General features: G+C 46.2%; 1 protein-coding gene across 4 annotated transcripts in view; it reads right to left on the reverse strand.

Moving 5' to 3' along the window:
• Nucleotides 1–1,246: 1,246 nt before the first annotated feature.
• The window catches only part of AREL1 (apoptosis resistant E3 ubiquitin protein ligase 1), a 30,879-nt gene continuing 15,387 nt past the window's right edge, over nt 1,247–16,738 (reverse strand). For all 4 annotated transcript variants that reach the window (XM_006268353.4, XM_019488692.2, XM_014611312.3 and 1 more), the window contains 12 exons: nt 15,961–16,038; nt 15,312–15,453; nt 14,757–14,878; nt 11,743–11,818; nt 9,369–9,478; nt 7,919–8,098; nt 7,636–7,761; nt 7,314–7,443; nt 7,180–7,238; nt 5,458–5,547; nt 4,774–4,949; nt 1,247–4,499 (listed from right to left, as the gene is read on the reverse strand). In XM_006268353.4, the coding sequence (XP_006268415.1) occupies nt 4,397–4,499; nt 4,774–4,949; nt 5,458–5,547; nt 7,180–7,238; nt 7,314–7,443; nt 7,636–7,761; nt 7,919–8,098; nt 9,369–9,478; nt 11,743–11,818; nt 14,757–14,878; nt 15,312–15,453; nt 15,961–16,038 (1,392 nt within the window). In that variant the 3' untranslated portion in view covers nt 1,247–4,396. The remainder of the gene's footprint in view (nt 4,500–4,773; nt 4,950–5,457; nt 5,548–7,179; nt 7,239–7,313; nt 7,444–7,635; nt 7,762–7,918; nt 8,099–9,368; nt 9,479–11,742; nt 11,819–14,756; nt 14,879–15,311; nt 15,454–15,960; nt 16,039–16,738) is intronic.

The raw sequence follows: 16,738 nt of genomic DNA on the forward strand, positions 1-16,738 counted from the left end.
AAGACTGCAAAGGTCTCTCCCCAATCAGAATTTCCATTTTCCCCACATCTACAATGCAGTCAAGCACATTCAGACACAAATATCTGCAGCAGGTTGTCATGACCCAAAGGTCTGATTTTTTTGTGTGTGTGCTTCGGCACTAAGAATTATCCCCGTGGGTATACAGCTTCGTTCCACGGAGGAGTTCTGCTGCGCAGAGAACCCGCATGCAAGGAAGTGTTCCCGCCACTTTGCAGCGATCTTTGCAGGGTGCATTTCCTTTGCAGCACAGAAATGCACGGTGCAAAGGTTTCCCGCTCGTCGTATGCAAATTTGTGCCCCGCAATTGGCTAGTTCTAAATTATTCACACGTGGCGGCTAGCGATTGGCCTGCTAGCCGTATAAGAGGCTTGAGCAGTTTCCGCCCAAGCTGAAGAGGACTCCGCATCCATCTCGTGGGGACTCTGGGTGTGCGCGGCAGGGTAACAGAAACCCTGTGTGTCGCTCAGAGGAGTTTGGCGGCCTGATCCACCGCCCACCTCTTCCCGTCTTCGAACGGAGCCTACTATAAGACGTAACGACGAGTTTAATGCGCGCTTGTCCTGGACATCTGGAGTTTGTCTGCGTGGAGCCTAGCAAGCTCCACGTGATTGTTCGTGTTCTGTCTGCGTGGAGCCTTGCAACCTCCACGTGTGTTCGTGTTTTTTGTTGTAACCGCAACTCAAGCAAGTTCTCAGCCTACACCACGACCATCTCGGTGCAAGTAAAATAATCTTAAAATCAACCGTTATGTGTCTGTGCCTAATTCTAGCTCGGCGCCCGCCCTCTCCGATCCGGCCTGCCCGGGCTGCTGGCCACAGCCCGCGTGCAGAGCGACGAAAGCGACCCGGGGTCAGACCCAGCGCGCACACAGGGTAAATGACAGATTTTATAGGATTATTAAATCAGCAACTATAATGCTGATTAAATTTGCATAAATTCACTAAACTCTTTCCTTTTTGAATTTCCAGATGCTGCACTAGACTTTCCAGACTGATGCGGTGAGACACCCCACTAGCTAGCAAGATTTGCTGCAGAATTCTGTTCTGTTTCCAAGGAGTGCCTAGGATCCTTTGATGAATCAGTCCAGAAGGCAGAGGACAGATGAGATGCCCTGCCCAATTCAATAAGGCAGACTCAAAAGATCTAGAAGACTCTTTTTCACAAAGATGCCTAACCAAGTCAGGATCCCTGTAAATCTCCCATGAATTCCAAAGCAAGGCAGCAGCATTTTTAAAATATTTTATTTATTATACAAACTATTTACAAAATCTGCTACTATAACCATAGGCTTCCCAGATCCTGGCTGAACTCTGCTGGGAATTTGCCAGATGGAACTGGGGTCTGACCTGTTTCACCCACAGCTCCCAGTTTCTAAAACATGCAACATGGTTCTCATGATACAGGCTGACACCAGGCCCTGTAAAGTGAAGGGAAGCTCCAGGGAGTAAAAGGTCTGTCTGAGATGGTACAATAAACCTAGCCTAACTTATTCTACTGAAGCGCTTCTATTAGGTAGGAATAAATAAGGAACCAACACAAAAAGAAAGAAAGAAAAAAGAGGAAGCCTCTACAGCAGGAAAATACAGTACAGGTGACCCCAACGCATCCTGTACGTTTGTCCCCACTGATGACAGTGCAAGGGCAGCATGTAAGATAGGTATGTTGGGAAGGGAAGAAATTTAGGAACAAGAAGATCCTTTATCACCAAAGTGATGGAGCTCGGTGCGGAGAGAGGGATAGGACCAGCCAAGCGCCAGTGGGACCAGTATAGGTTTTTAATCAGCTGAGAGCTAATAGCATTCACCACAGTTCTGACTGCATTTGTGACAAAAGAAAATCCTTGGCATCTGTACAACACAGCTGCATTGGGAGAGGGGGGGCAGCTGCAATGACACAAGGAGAGAGGGGTCAGGGAACTTGAAGCAGAGGAAGTCTGCCTTGTATCCAGCCACTCAGTCCTCAGAGTGCAAAGTCAAGCTCTAGAGAAGGAAGGAGAGGATTCCTGAGGAAGATGTCATCAGCAGAATTGGCCAGTAGCCACAAGGCTGGAAGAGCCCTCACCAGGCAAGATTACAAGATGCAGGATTGCAATGCAGGGACAGCACCAAGCTGTGCCTTCCCAATCCATGTGAGCTGAGCCAAGCAGCACCATCTTCTCTTGATCTGTGGGGAGAACAGTAAAGGGGGTGGCACAGTAACCAGGAGTGGCATCTGCACTGACCACAAGAGCCTTCAGTGCAAATGAATTGATACTATACTCTCCATCCAAAGGAGGCTGGAACCTTACAGAAAGGGAGTCTGCTTTAAAAAAGGGAGAAAAGCTGCTACTGAAGTGATCTGTCAAGAGAGGAACTGCAGGAGCTCTCTAACAGGCTGTCTCCCAGCATATCAGTGCCCAAGAGGGAGTGAATCCACAAGACTGAGAAATCCCCCTGAGTAGTATTGAATGCTTACAGCTCTGGCTGTTTTTTGGCACCAAGATGGCTTATATTTCTGTACAGAAGTGACACACTTGCCTTAACAGTAGTTAAAATGCTGCCTTAATAAAAGGATTTCCTAGCTCTAGAATCTTCACACAAATTCCCAATTTGTTCAGTAAGTTTGTACTGGAAAGGTTCACAGTCATCATAAAAAGCCATCCCCCTACGAGTTGGCTCAGGTCAGGTAAACTACTGCCCAAGCTACAGCAGAACAGAGATGGAGGAAGATGGCACAATTCTTTATTGTATATGTTTTTCTAAAACTAGCTCTTAGAAGAGATGCCAGATTAAGATCTCGTCCAAGAAGATTAAAACCCCCCAACTCCAGTGGACAGGTATAGTACAGGCAGTAGCAGTGCAGGCTCCTCATGTGCTAGCCAATCACTAACATGCCCCTCCTCCCGACCTGGAGATATGCCCTCTAGGAGACAGCTGAGAGCGTAGAGATCTGTTTAGATTTTGGACTCATTGACAAAACTGACAAGATTCCCCGATTCTCCTGCCTTTTATTTCCAAAGGGTTGGAGGGCTGAGTGGACCATCAGAATTAAGACCTTGATCATCAGGCTAGCTGCTCAGTGTCCATTTGGAAGAAGCTCCAGTTTTATGTCTACCGCTGGAACACCAGCAGCACTGACAAGGACAGCAAGAAAGGAGTGCTCAGAAAAGAGAACAAAGGAGGAGAGAAGGCCAGCTGCTCTCCAAGTACCAACAATCCTTTGGGAAACTCTGCCTGCAGCATGTTGGAAGAAGAGGAGTCTCCTACTGCCATGTGATAGAGGTAGAAGCCAAGACGCCGTGGAATGTCAGGGGCTGAGGTACTGGGTTCTGTCCCAATACCCTCACCCTAGTTATACTCCTGTACAAACATAAGCCCAATACAAGCAATAATAGCTGCCTGCTGGCCTATCACTATTACTACATACATGCCCTGAAGATTAATGTTGGGATAGGTGTTGGTGTTCAGCGTTGAAGGCTCACACACTCATACCCATTCCCTCTCTCCTGAGGAAGGGAAAGAAAGGCAAGGGGCATGGGACAGATTCCTGTGCAACATTTATGATCTCTGTCAAACATTCACCAGAGGAGAATCTCCTCTTCCAGTTCAGCTGCAGAGGCTCATGCCAGCCACTGACAAAAGAGAAGGATGCTTCTGCTGCCAGCCTCTGGCGGAGGTAGTACAGTGTCACTGCCAGGGCCAGCACTTGTGCTCAAGTAAGAGAATGTTCTCTCCTCTGGGCTGCTCCCTCTAGTATATGTTTCCATCTTTCCTCTGCAACAGGGTCAAGAGATGGCTGCATCCAGTGCTGTGGGGAGGGACAGAACTAGAAACCCTAATGGGCCAGGTACAGAGAAGGAGGGACAATCCAGTGCCCTGAAGAGATAAGCAATTCAAGGGGAATTATGCAAACTACAGGAGAGCATCAGCAGAGGGATCTAAACCAAGGCATGGAAAGTTATTAAGGCTTCTCAAAACCCAGGTCTCCAACAGAACTCCAAGCTGGTCCTTCCCCAAGGCAGCTAGAGGAATGACATCTACATAGACCTCCTCCTGTACCTAACTGTAACTTCAGTTCACAGGCTTCTTCTCCCGAGAGGGATGGGTGCAGAGTCCGGGGAAATCCAGGTGCTGTACCATTCTGATGGATGACCATAGTCCCCTTGCCTTACCACCCTGAATTAAAAATAGGAGTGAGAGGTGGGGGCAAGGTGAGCTCTTGGTGACATACTTTGGATGCAGAAAGGCCATGTAACATCATCTGGATGACAGACCTTGATGCACAGTCTGCATTCTGCCTCCATTGCCCATGTGAAGGGAAGAGAACAAGCAGTAGACTGGACCTGGGCCTTGTCCTGATGAGCCAAGAGGCTTGGAGGGCCTCTGAAGAAGGGAAATCACAGCATGCCAAAGCCCTCACAGCCCTCACTGATGGCCAGCTGCAGCATCTTGTGCATTTCTTCATAGGAGTCGTAAGTAGGGAGGCACAGCTGGTTAAAACTGAAAGAAAGAAAAACATGGAACATGGAACTTTTCTGGGGTAGGAGAACAGACAAACACAAGCACCTTCAGCTGCTCAGTGTCCTGTAGATAGAGTAACACTATGTCCACCACATGTCTATCGCTCATTATAAACCCATTGGGTATCACATGCTGGCTACCAGCTGGTTACCAACAGTCCATGATGGCAGCCTGTCACACAACTTGCCACACACAAAGGGATGGCATAATTCTACATGCATGCTGTAGAAAATTGTACAGGCAGGATATTCACCAGGTGTGGGCCGTTGGCAATGTGCTATGGGTTGGAGCTGCAATTATCTGGAAAGATGGACAGAGTGCAGCAAACCCTCCTGGAGGCAGCTGAGAGGAACCAGTTGTGAACTGCAAGAGCCTAGCCAGTTCCTCCTGCGTGAAACTGGAAACCACAGTCCAAAACCACCTCATGACCTGAAAGAGAGCAAAGGCAAAGCCAAATCAGGGAAGCAGGTCAACAAGTATGCTGACAGCCTTCACAGAAAGAGCAAACAAAATGCCTTGCAAGCAAGTGGCTCTATGAACAGTCAAAGAACCTATTTGACCTAACACAGCAGCAGATTTATATTAGGAAGAAAAAATTTGCAGCCAGTTCTCACCAGCTAACATTTACCCCTCATGCTACCTCCCACCAGCCTCCTCTATTGTACTGGGAATGTCTCATTCATCTTTCAAACAGAGAAGCTCCCTTCTAATAGAAAGGGGAAGCGAGGTATGTTTAAGATACAAGATATATTTAAGATATATTTATATCCTGCACCAGGCCAATCCCTTTGCTTTCCCACTGTTCTTCTCCAAGTTTCCAAGTCTTTTGAGATTCCTTATTTCCCTTCCAATAGGCTGGCCTCAACTGAAGCTTAGCAAAGCAGAGAACAGCCAACTCATTTCAGTGACCTGCAGGAGGAAATCTCTTCCCACCTACCTTCTCTCGGAAGTGCCAGGACCCTCCTACAACCACAGCATGTGTCTTGAAATCGCAGACATTGATGTCTCCAGTACCACACATCAGCAACTGAAAGGAAACAGACCAATTGTTAAAAGAGCAGGAGCCCAGGGTACCTATGAGGTCAGTCACTATTCATGTTTCAATAGTTAGCTTGTGCCTCTAGAAGGCATGCAAAGTGCTCAGAATTCTGGGCTCAGGACACGAACAAAACCAATCAAACCTCAGTTTCAATCAAGAGTTAGGACAGCCTCTTTTACACCAGCAGTTTCTCCTGCTAGATATCAGGTAGGCTAAGGGTAAGTAACAAATAGCTACTATGGCAGGAAATAATGAAAGCCCTGAAAGAGGAGAGACAACATTTCTATGCACTCCTTTGTGCCCCTCACAGTACTCTATACAGATGAGGGCACTCATAACTTGGGAAACACCACTTGGACTTCACCTGCCTGAAGGCCCACAGCACAAATCTAAGCAGTGAGTAGATTTTGCAGAGGTGAGTCCCTGAGCCAGAACTGAGATGTGCAATATCAGAGGATCCAGGCTCTGATATTAAATGGAAAGCAGAGAAGTTGATCAGTAGAGCTGTGCAAAATTTCAGCAGCTATTTCGTTTCAGAGGTGTTTTGGTGCCCGAAACACCAAATCCAAGTTGAAATGGAAGGCTCAGAAACATCTCTGAAATGAGGCACCTGAAATGTTTGGGAAAAATTTGGAGTTTTGGAGCTGGGCTTGCAGAGAGACGGCTATACACTGCTGCCCTGCCACATGACTCTGCTCCACAGCGAGCAGAGATCCATGCCAAGGCTCTCCTTGCCACAGCTGCCCGCCCCGTGCTGCCCTGGTAGAGCAGAAATCCGGAGATGCACAGGGCACCGCGACCTGGCGTGACAGGGATCAGTGATCCATGCCAGGGTCTCCCCGCCTGCACAGAGGGCAGCAGCATTTGTGCCGGACAAGCCACCCACGGCTCTGTCCTGCTACCCGCTGGGGCCCTGTAGCTTTGGCTGAAACGAAATAGGACAGTGATCCAAAACACCAAAACAAATCACTGTCCTCTGAAACGGCCAAATCCGAATTGAAACACAGCCATTTTGCACAGCCCTACTAATCAGGGCCCATCTTGCCTTGGATTCAGTAGTAGTGTAGAAGGCCAAACTTCAATTGGCCACATCCTCCCACCTGCCACATGAGGCTTTTGGAACCAAGCAGCTTTGGCAAGACTTCTCAACTACCTCAAGTTGACATTAAAAGCATCAATGGCTTAAATACACACTAAGGTTGCAAGCACTAGTGATACATTATTATTCCTGCAAACAGACTATACCCCAAGAAGGAGGATTCACCATCTTAGTGTTTTGTGTCTCCTATGCAAACATTCACAGCTCAGTTAGGGGTTCAGGAACACTCTGTAAAGTGCTAACTCTTCTCAGCTCCAGTCAGCAATGTTCAAAATCCCTCAGCAGGGACTGGGGTGGTACAGGTGCTAAGGTGAGGTTGACAGCCCAGAAGTCACAAGTTCGAGGGCTTAGCAGAAGTGCCCATGACACAGCCTTGTCAGATTCCAACAAATTTACAAATTCTGCTGAATACTTTGTCACAAGGACATGAGGAAGGAAGGAACATCCCCCAAGCAGCTCCTCTATCGTCTGGGAGGGAGGGTGCGGAGGTAATGGGATAGCTCAAGAATAGCATGTCCTACCTCAAGTTCATTCTCATCAAAAATAGCCAGAAGGTTTTCCGGAACCAGCTCATTGAGGCCTAAAAGAAGACAGGTGAGTGAGTGCATGTCAGACGGGGGTGTCAGAATCAAGCAGTGAGCACACAGCATGTTACCTTTCAAGAAGTGATCCACCTCCTCTCTAACCTGATTGGCCAATCTGTACTGAGCAAGCAAATTCAGATATAAAATCTTGTTATCGTTGGTTACTGGGATCTGAGCCCCTCCAGTTACCAGCTCAACCACCTGAAACAGGAGAGCACACATGGACACTGGTGTAAAGATGAGAAGTAAGAACTTGCACCAGAGAACCCTCTTGTTGCTGTACTGCTGGTAGTTTTCCTTCTCTTGTCACTACTGTACAGGCAACCCAGGCAGATCCCAACCATTTCCCCTACAGATTAGAGAACTACCCTACCCGTTGGCACCAACTCTTACCTTCTCCAGCTGCCCTGATTTGCTGTATTTCTCCTCAGCAAAGACCAGCTCCATCTCACTCACATCATTGTTCAGTATAAAGCAAACCTTGGATTTATAGAACTCCGGGTCATCCGTTTCAAAATACTGAGGAAGAGAAATAGATAGGATGTGAAGAAAAAACTGAGATGGATTTAACATACATGGTTGACCAAGATTTTTGCTCTGCTAGGAGCATATTCATGCTCAACCCTGTTGTCCTGCCTTGGTGCAGGCTTACAATGGGGGCCAGGGCAAGCCTTACCTTGTAATGCATGCGTAATCCTATGATCTGAGCCAGGAAAGATCGGGTGAAGCGAGCTCGTACCAGCTGCTTGTAAGCCCCTCCCAGAGATGACTCGTAGAGACACTTCCCTACCAAGCGCCCTGCAAACTCATACACCTTCAGTCTTAGATGAGGGGACCGACCTGGGTTGGGATGCACCTGCAGAAGAACATGATCAGAATCATAACAATACCACCAGGGTTATCTCAAGTGACAGGAACAGCACCATGGTCCCCTCCTGTTATGTATATATAGTATGCAGGAAGATGCTCTGACAGCTCTAGAATGGTATTTTAAATATGAAAATAGATTCATAGCCTTTAAGGCCAGGGGGGACCATTTATTTACTCTGAACCTGAGTAAAATAATATATCCACTGATTTGGCTCAGTACTTCAAGTAAAGCCATTGTCTTCTCATGCTACTGAAGAAACTTGAGGGCAGCTTCTTTACACTCAAGCAGCAGAAATTCAATGTCAAAGTCTAGCCAGGAAAGACATAACACACTCCATAGTTACGGTCTCACACAGTACACAGAAGAATTTGCCTTTCCCACCGCAAAAACATGAACAGATCCCAGAGAAAAATCACACCCTGAAACCAACAACTCCTCTATGTAGCAAGATATGATGGTGCCCACCCCATTCAACTTGGAAATCCATTTTTCCCTACTACTGAGGAACCCTCTACTATCATTCCACCCAATTTTTTGACTCTGTAACACTGGGACAGCCCAGCAAGAACCTGGGGTGGGGGGAAGAGTTAGGACGGTTCCAGTTCAGGCCTACCACTGGCAGCAATGAGTAGGTTTAGCAAGATTTGACTTTTATTGGTAAACTATAATAAATGTCAATTTCACCACGCACACTCAGACCAACAAAAAGATATTTCCATCATTAATAATTACAATTTAGAGAAAAGGAATGTAAGAAAAATGATGGCTGTTGGAGCATGTGACAACAGGGGGAACAGTCCTACAGAACTGTGCTGACTGTAGCTTGGATTGCAGCTCCCTGAAACCCCAGGGGACTGGGAACAAAGGAAGAGGAAATGACAAAGTGAACAAGGGAGCTATGGGTAAGTGGAGCCAGGCATAACAGCTGCTCTGTCACTCAGCTGGCAACAGCCCTACTGTAGTTATGTTTGTCGTGGTGGGCAGCTAAACTGCACTATAATAATAGTATACTGTCATTAATAAATTGTCTGCTCCCCACATCCTTAATTTTGCACAATCCTGAAAATTGAAATTGACAAAAAACAAAATAAATGCTTAAAAATAAACATTAATATTATCAATCAAAATTATTTAAAAAAATTGAATTCTGCCAAATCTAGCAATGAGTGACAACTTTCTGCTGCCTTTGCTGTTTATAATATAGTATGCCCACATGCCCAGTTCTGTCATTTCAACAAAGAAGCTGTGGACTCACCAGTGCCTGGTTGTTATCACTGAAGCGAGTAAAGAGCTGATTGGTGGTGTCAAATAAAGCCTTACAGATCAACTCAAACCACTCTCTGCGTGGGCCTCCCCAGTCCAGAGCTACAAGAAAAAACAAGTTGAGTCAGGTCCAGGGCCAAACCATCTCTCTGTTTCCTTAACAATTCTTCCAGTCCGCAGAGGTTAGGAAAACCACCTCCCCACAGGACAGAACATATGTCCAAGTCATTGGAATGTGCAAAGCATGCTTCCCAATGTCAGATCCCAGGAGATTAAATAAATGGCTACTCACTTCATTTTCCCTAAACTGCCTAATTTCCTGTTCATAGTGCTGAAAGGACTTTCCACTCACTCTCAGTTTTAGTTTCAGATAGATGATGTGAGGATAGACTACATTACATTTAACTTCACATGGATAAATATGGCTGATACCTCTCCCTGCATCAGTCATGTTTTCTTCTCTCCACAAGGTCATACTAAAGCAGCCATCATTTTACTAGTGGTCCATTCATAGAATCATAGGAAAATAAGGCTGGAAGAGACCTCCTGAGGTCATCTAGCCCATCCACCTGCTTGAGGTAGGATCATCCATATCTAAACAATCTCAAGCAAATCCTTGTCAAACCTATTACTAAAACAACCAACACAGGCAACCCTGTCACACAACCAAAAAGCACAGCACCTTAACCTGCCACAAGAAACAAGGGGGACAATGGTAGCCAATGTCCTACTGCTGCAAGGGTTGTTAAAACACACGAGAGATCCAAGAAAGCAGGCCATGCCCCCTGCTACAGAGGAAAGCCAAGTCCCTCACAGTCCATATCATCTGACCATGGGGTAAATTCCTTCCTGACCCCAAAAATGAAGACTGGTCTGACCTCGCATGGAGGGGTAAGACCCTCTGGGTTTTAGTAAAAGAAGCATTGGCACATCTCAGTTAAAATCACCAGCAAACACCCAATATTAATATAAATATGTTGAACAGTACTGGGCCCAGGACAGAGCCCTATGCAACTTCGTTTGCAGTCTCCTGCTATTCCGACATGGATCCATTTATAATTACCCGTTGCTTGCAGCTATCAACCAAGTTGTCTATCCAACTTTTTGGAAAAACCCAGCTACATACACTAAGTGGGAAAGTCTTATAAAGACAACACTGGACTGAGGTAGAGTTACCATATTTCCATTTTCAAAAAAGAGAACACCTGTCAGAAGGAAGAGGGTAATATGAGATGGGGGGGAGGGGCAGTGCCCATGCCCTGCCCCTCACTCTGAAGCCATAGCTCCCCAGCCCTGCTGCTGTCCCTCACTCCCAAGCCACAGTACCCTGCCCGCCAAACCTGCCCTGTACTCCCGTTCCAGTCCCCTGCCTCCCTGGTACTCCTCGCTCCCAAGCCACAGCCCCCTACAGTCCTGCCAATGCCCCTCGCTCCCGACCTGCAACTCCCTGCTCCCCCAGCCTTGTAGCATCTCCTGGCTGTCCCACCCCTTTGAGCACCGGCACCAGCCCTGACGCTGCTGGCCTGGCTACGCAGCTCCCTGCTGCCCCTGAAGGGCCCCCCCAGCCCCCTTTCCCCACTGGAGGAGCAGGTGCCTCCCCCATCTTGCTGTGGCTCCAGCACCTGGACAGCTTCCCCCAGTGTTGGCAGGCACCTGGCCTCCTCACGCACCTATTCCCTCCACACACCCTGCTCCCCCTCTGCCCCCACCCCACACTCCTAAACAGTCCCTAAGCCCTGGCCCACCAACCCCACCCTCCATAGATTTACCTACATCCAGCTGCTGAGGCTGCTCCCACCACCTTGGCTGGCTGCATGCCAGCTATGTGCATGTGTGCGTGCAGATGCATGTGACACCCTCTGCCTCCAATCGCTCTTCCCCCACTCCTCCCAGCCCCAAGCAGCAACTTGCTAGAGCAAGCCAGGAAGTGCCAGGAAAAACTTTGATGCTGAGCAGAGCAAAATTCCAGATGGTTGTTGACATTTTAAAAAACTGCCTGGACAGAGATGAGAGGAACCAAAAAAGATGACAAGTCCAAGAAAACCCAGACATGGTAACCCTAACTGAGGCTCAATTCCCACATTGCCACAGACTTAATGAATTATCCTAGGGGAGTCATTTAATATCTGTTCCTCGGATCCCTACCTATATAATACGGATAATCTTTTTCTAGCTCAGAGGAAGCTGGGAGGTTAAATTCGTTTGTGCTTGACAAAACCTATGGGAATGGAGACCCAAGCAGGATCTACTTCCAGACATTTTTACTGCAAGGCAGCCAGAATTTCTCACTAGTGACTTCACATGTGCTCCCCTGCACAGAAAACCCTCAAGCACATTCACATTTTTGGAAGAGCAAGTAAACTCACCTTCTTCATCCTGGAAAATCACTTCAAAGTTTTTGCTCCAGTCAGAAACAGAAAAATTCCGTGTTGCTTTCAGAGACTGTGAGAGCAAAAGGAAAAGTGTTAAGAGCAGTCAGGGGCAGATTCCAGGGGGATGCAGTGATGCAGTTACACCTCCATTTGATTCCTGCTCCATCCAAAGTTTAAAACCAACTGCCTGGCAGTGGCAGCAGCATCTTTATTCAGGCAGCAGTGAAGGAGTCATTTAACTTAATGGCTCACTTTAATCTACCTCATTTCTTCTAAAGTTTTCATTCCACAGGTGTTAACAACTCTCTCTCTCCTTTTCAATGATATTGATATTCCACTAATCAAATTATTCTTTCTTCTGCAGTTCTGCCTGTTAGCTGTTCCTGGTAATGTAACCCTATTTCACAACCCTACAGATTACTTTTAATTCTTGCTAAAAATATTAACTCAGGATTAGAAATGTTAACTCAGGTGCAGAAATAATTTTCAATGAAGCATTGAATACATTGTTAAAATGCTCAAGAAGGCTAGATTTTGTTTTATGAATCTGAAAGAGAGAGATGTACATTTAATTCCAGTCACTACAGGACTAATCAAACAGCACCTTTTGATTATTTTCTACTGAGTTTGTAGTGTTTTTATACACAATATATGATATAGCAAACTAATATACATTCCAATGAAGTTATTTTTGTTTTTGCTTCAATCTTAAACTGAATTATATAGCCATAGGCCCCTAGAATATTACTAAAGTTTCTAGTTTCTTTTTGATTGGAGAAAAATATGCACTGTGTTATATTTATGATGATGCATCACAGCATCTGCACTCCACTTTTCAAAATTCTAGATCCACCCATAGCAGCAGTGATCATTGCCTACTGCACAGCTGCCAGCATGAGATCCAGCATCCATGTGTTTGGGGGAGTTAAGCAATGCCAAATGACAAGGGCTCAGTCCCATAGTCTGAGCACGTGACTGGGGGCTAGCTAGAAATTCCTACGGCCTTGGACAGGCCAATTCTCTGTCTTCATTATATATGGAAGAGAGACATTCCCCACATCCAAGAGCTCTTTGCCTCTAGACTAGAACTAGAAGGTTTCTGTAGAAGCAACGTTGTCCAGTTTACAGTATTAAAATGTCTGTAGCCAGAAGCAACTTAAAACATTTCAGCTCTATCTAGCCTATCAGTCAGGTTTTAAAAAAAGAGCCCTTCAGAGAACAAATAGAAGAGAGGAGCCCAGAGGTGTCCTTATATTTATATTAATCTTTAACAGCATGAATTGCTTAAACAAACCTTTTCAAATGACTGGAAGCACATGAGCTCAGGCTCTTGAGTCCAATTAAAAATCAACGGCCAATACTACAATACTACTGAGGAGAGACTGGGGCACCTGGACCTCTTCAGCCTCCGCAAGAGAAGGTTGAGAGGCGACCTTGTGGCTGCCTATAAGTTCATCATGGGGGCAAAGAAGGGAATTGGTGAGGTTTTATTCACCAAGGCACTCCAGGGGGTTACAAGAAATAATGGCCACAAGCTAGCAGACAGCAGATTTAGACTAGACATTAGGAAGAACTTCTTCACAGTTTGAGTGGCCAAGGTCTGGAATGGGCTCCCAAGGGAGGTGGTACTCTCCCCTACCCTGGGGGTCTTCAAGAGGAGGTTAGATAAGCATCTAGCTGCGGTCATCTGAACCCAGCACTCTTTCCTGCCTATGCAGGGGGTCGGACTCGATGATCTATTTAGGTCCCTTCCGACCCTAGCATCTATGAATCTATGAATACGCTTGAGAGAGCCCTGAATGCAACAGTACTAGCTCAGGCTGATCTTCAATGAAAGCAGAGCATCATGCTAGGCACTGATTAGCACTAATTCTCTGGTCACATTTGTTGCATCTGTCACCCTCATATACTGAATGTTTGCATTAGCCGCACTCTTATCTACTTTGATCTCACCTGGTTACAAATAGGAGAGCTAATGATTTTGTAACACTTTCCAGCATAACAGGGGAAGAGTTCCTGAAACCCCTGTTAGGGATGAGAAGAAAATTCTAACCAATCCTCCCTCCCTCCACAAGCAATCTTCTCCATTTCTATTAAATTCTACACCAAAACACACTTGGAAATACAAGCCAAGAGAACCAGCTGTTCTTTGTAAGTGACATTTAGAACATCAGTGATATTTAGAATGTCAGTTAAGAGATGTATTATATGAAAGTCTCTTTAAGAATTCCAGTTTTGGAAACACAAATAGCATCTTGAAGTCAATTTTAGTCAAGTTTCAGTGCTAATGATCTGGGGAATACTTTGCAATAAGGGTGAACCAGTGCTATAATACCATCACTGGCACAGCCCACATACTGCAGCTTGGTCTCACCTAATGAGACAGCACTTCCCAGTGCTTCTGAGTTCTTGCATAGAACAGCAATCAGGACAGGACTTCTTTCCATTTTTCTACAGAACTCTCTAAGGAACCAAAAGAGCTAGGGTTCCCCCACTACTCAGGATATCACTTGTTCTTCTGGTTTAAGGGGAAGGTACAGAGTTGCCCACAAGCAAGAAGGATCACAAAATCTGAACAAAACATTTTGGCCTCTTCCCAGACAGCACCCAAGGCTCCTTCTATTACACATACAAACTCACAGTCCCTTTTAGCTGTAGCAGCCACACTACTACCATACCAGAAAAAACAACCGCCCCTTAAAAGTCACTGTGAAATATATATCAAGGCTGCTGGTACAGCTTTCAAAGGAAGGTATATTATGAGGCTTTAACTACTAACCAGGCAGTAATTTCTCAGGGGTACTCTTTGTACTCCGTTTCCTTAAGATGGCCATCAAATTATACCTTGAAGCTAGAGGATCAAATATTTGCATACAAATACCCTAGCTTTTGCCAATTTGAATGTCATTAGATATACAGGATGGCAAAAAAAAGTAACAGGGAAGTGTTCTGGGCATAGATAGAGCAGCCTGTGCACAGGGTCTCCTAAGGTGCCACATGTCACTCACCGATTCCAGCAGGCTATGGCGGCTGACCTTCAATGTAACCTTTGAATGGGGTCTCTTCATATGCACTTGACGCAGCTCCCGCTGGAAGAAGTTCACTTTGTCCTGAAAAGTCTCAGAGCCTCCTGAAAACAGTGATCCCATGGTTACATCAGAGGTGCCAACACCTCAAATGTCAAGGGGATTTCTATCCCTATCTACACAGGACAGCTTTACAGTCAGAGGGTGACTCTGCCATAGAAAGGCTTGGAGAACAGAACTGTGAAGGGACAGCTTGCAGTTAGTCTCTCAGGCATTCAGCCATTCATAGAGATGGCTTCAGGGGGATGAAAGAAAACACTGCATAGACAGCCAAGGGCAATGAACTCTATTCACTAGAAGTGCCATCACGAGCAGAAGGGGAGGTGCTCTACAATTCCTAGAGATATTATTTAACTCTAAGCAAAACTAAAAGTTCCAAGTGCTAACTCTCTTTCTGCAGCCCTGTGAAGCCTGCAAGGTGGGGATGCAGCCAGGGTCCTCTGATCACAGTGCCTATCCCCTCCCAACCCCTTTTACCTATGTTTTTATGTAGAGAGCGAATGAAAGTGGCTGCCAAGATGTTCCTCTCCTTGCAGCTGAGCTCCACGGGGGGCTGGATCCCATCATCCACCACCAGAGTCAGCAGCTTGTGCACAGGGTCAGGCCCAAGGTAAGAAAACTAGCAGCAAAAAGATGCAGGACAGGGGTGAAACAATGGTGCAGAGAGCACTATGTGTGCAGCAGACACACCTTCTATGCACATACCTTCCTCTCTGCTCACCCACATGGAACCAGTTGACAGGAATCCTGTCTATAGCATCTGGACCCCAGCTAGGGTATTGTATCTGTAAATCTCACTTCAGAGAGCATGGGTTTCAGGGTGCACTAACTAGCTATGTTAGTGGATTATGGAGAAGGCAGTGAGCAGAAATACAGGGAGGCAGTAAAGGATTATGCCTAAAGTCCTGATGTTGTGCTAGGAAGGAGAGAAACTCCTGTCCCCCTTCATAAACATTTCCAACATAGAGGCAGTAAAAGTGCATTTAGAACTCCCAGATCTCATGTACCTAAGTGCTGTCTGCTGGGAACAGTTCCACTTCCCCAACAGCCAGCCCAACAGGTAGCTCATCATTCAGCACCATGAACTGATAGAGTTACAAGAGAAGCTGGATGTAGACAGACCCACCTTGGTGCCTGGGCACACTCTAAAGGTGAAGAGGCGCCAAGGAATGATCTTCAGATAGAATTCCTTCACCGAGAATTGCTGGGGGGCCAAAGGGGAGAGGAACCATTAGTGACCACATTTTCATTAAAGCTCTTTAGCTTAGACTCAAGATATAGGATAGACAAATCCACCAGAAAAGCCTACTTCCCAAGCCAGGGGATAAGCTCCTAAGCAAGCCAAGCTGCACCTTGGGACAGTACATAGTTTAAGGGTCCCCCCAGTTAGCAATCAGGGAGAATAGTAATTGTAAGCTGTTCAACAGGAAGACTTTTACACCATTTCTGTGGGCTTTGCTGTCATTTAAACAACACAGCAGTAAGTCAGGATGCTCATATCAGACCACTGATGCAATTCCTTTGATGGTAAAAACAGCATCTGAGAGGGATGAGATTGAGCCTAGGACAGGAATAGCAAGGAATGCTACAGACTTTGAGAAAGTGAAAGGGTCTGGGGAAATTTATTCTGTGCCTACCAGAACTCCTATCATTATTCTTTCATTTTCATGAGAATCAGTTTTAAACAATTTAGTAAAAGTATTTGCAGTTGCTGAACTGAGTGAGGCTCAGACAATTTGCTGTCCCATCTGCAGGGGAGTTGAGGTAGAAGATCCTCAGCTGCAGAACCCTACATCTTAGCTCCTAAGGGTACAGGATTCACTTCTGCAACAGACTCTTTCAGAAACAATTCCTAGGAAGTGGTCAGCAGCATTTCTCCAGGAATTGGACAAGTAGGGACAACA

The sequence above is a fragment of the Alligator mississippiensis genome, chromosome 2 (assembly GCF_030867095.1).
Source record: "Alligator mississippiensis isolate rAllMis1 chromosome 2, rAllMis1, whole genome shotgun sequence".
Classification (NCBI taxonomy): Eukaryota; Metazoa; Chordata; order Crocodylia; family Alligatoridae; genus Alligator; species Alligator mississippiensis.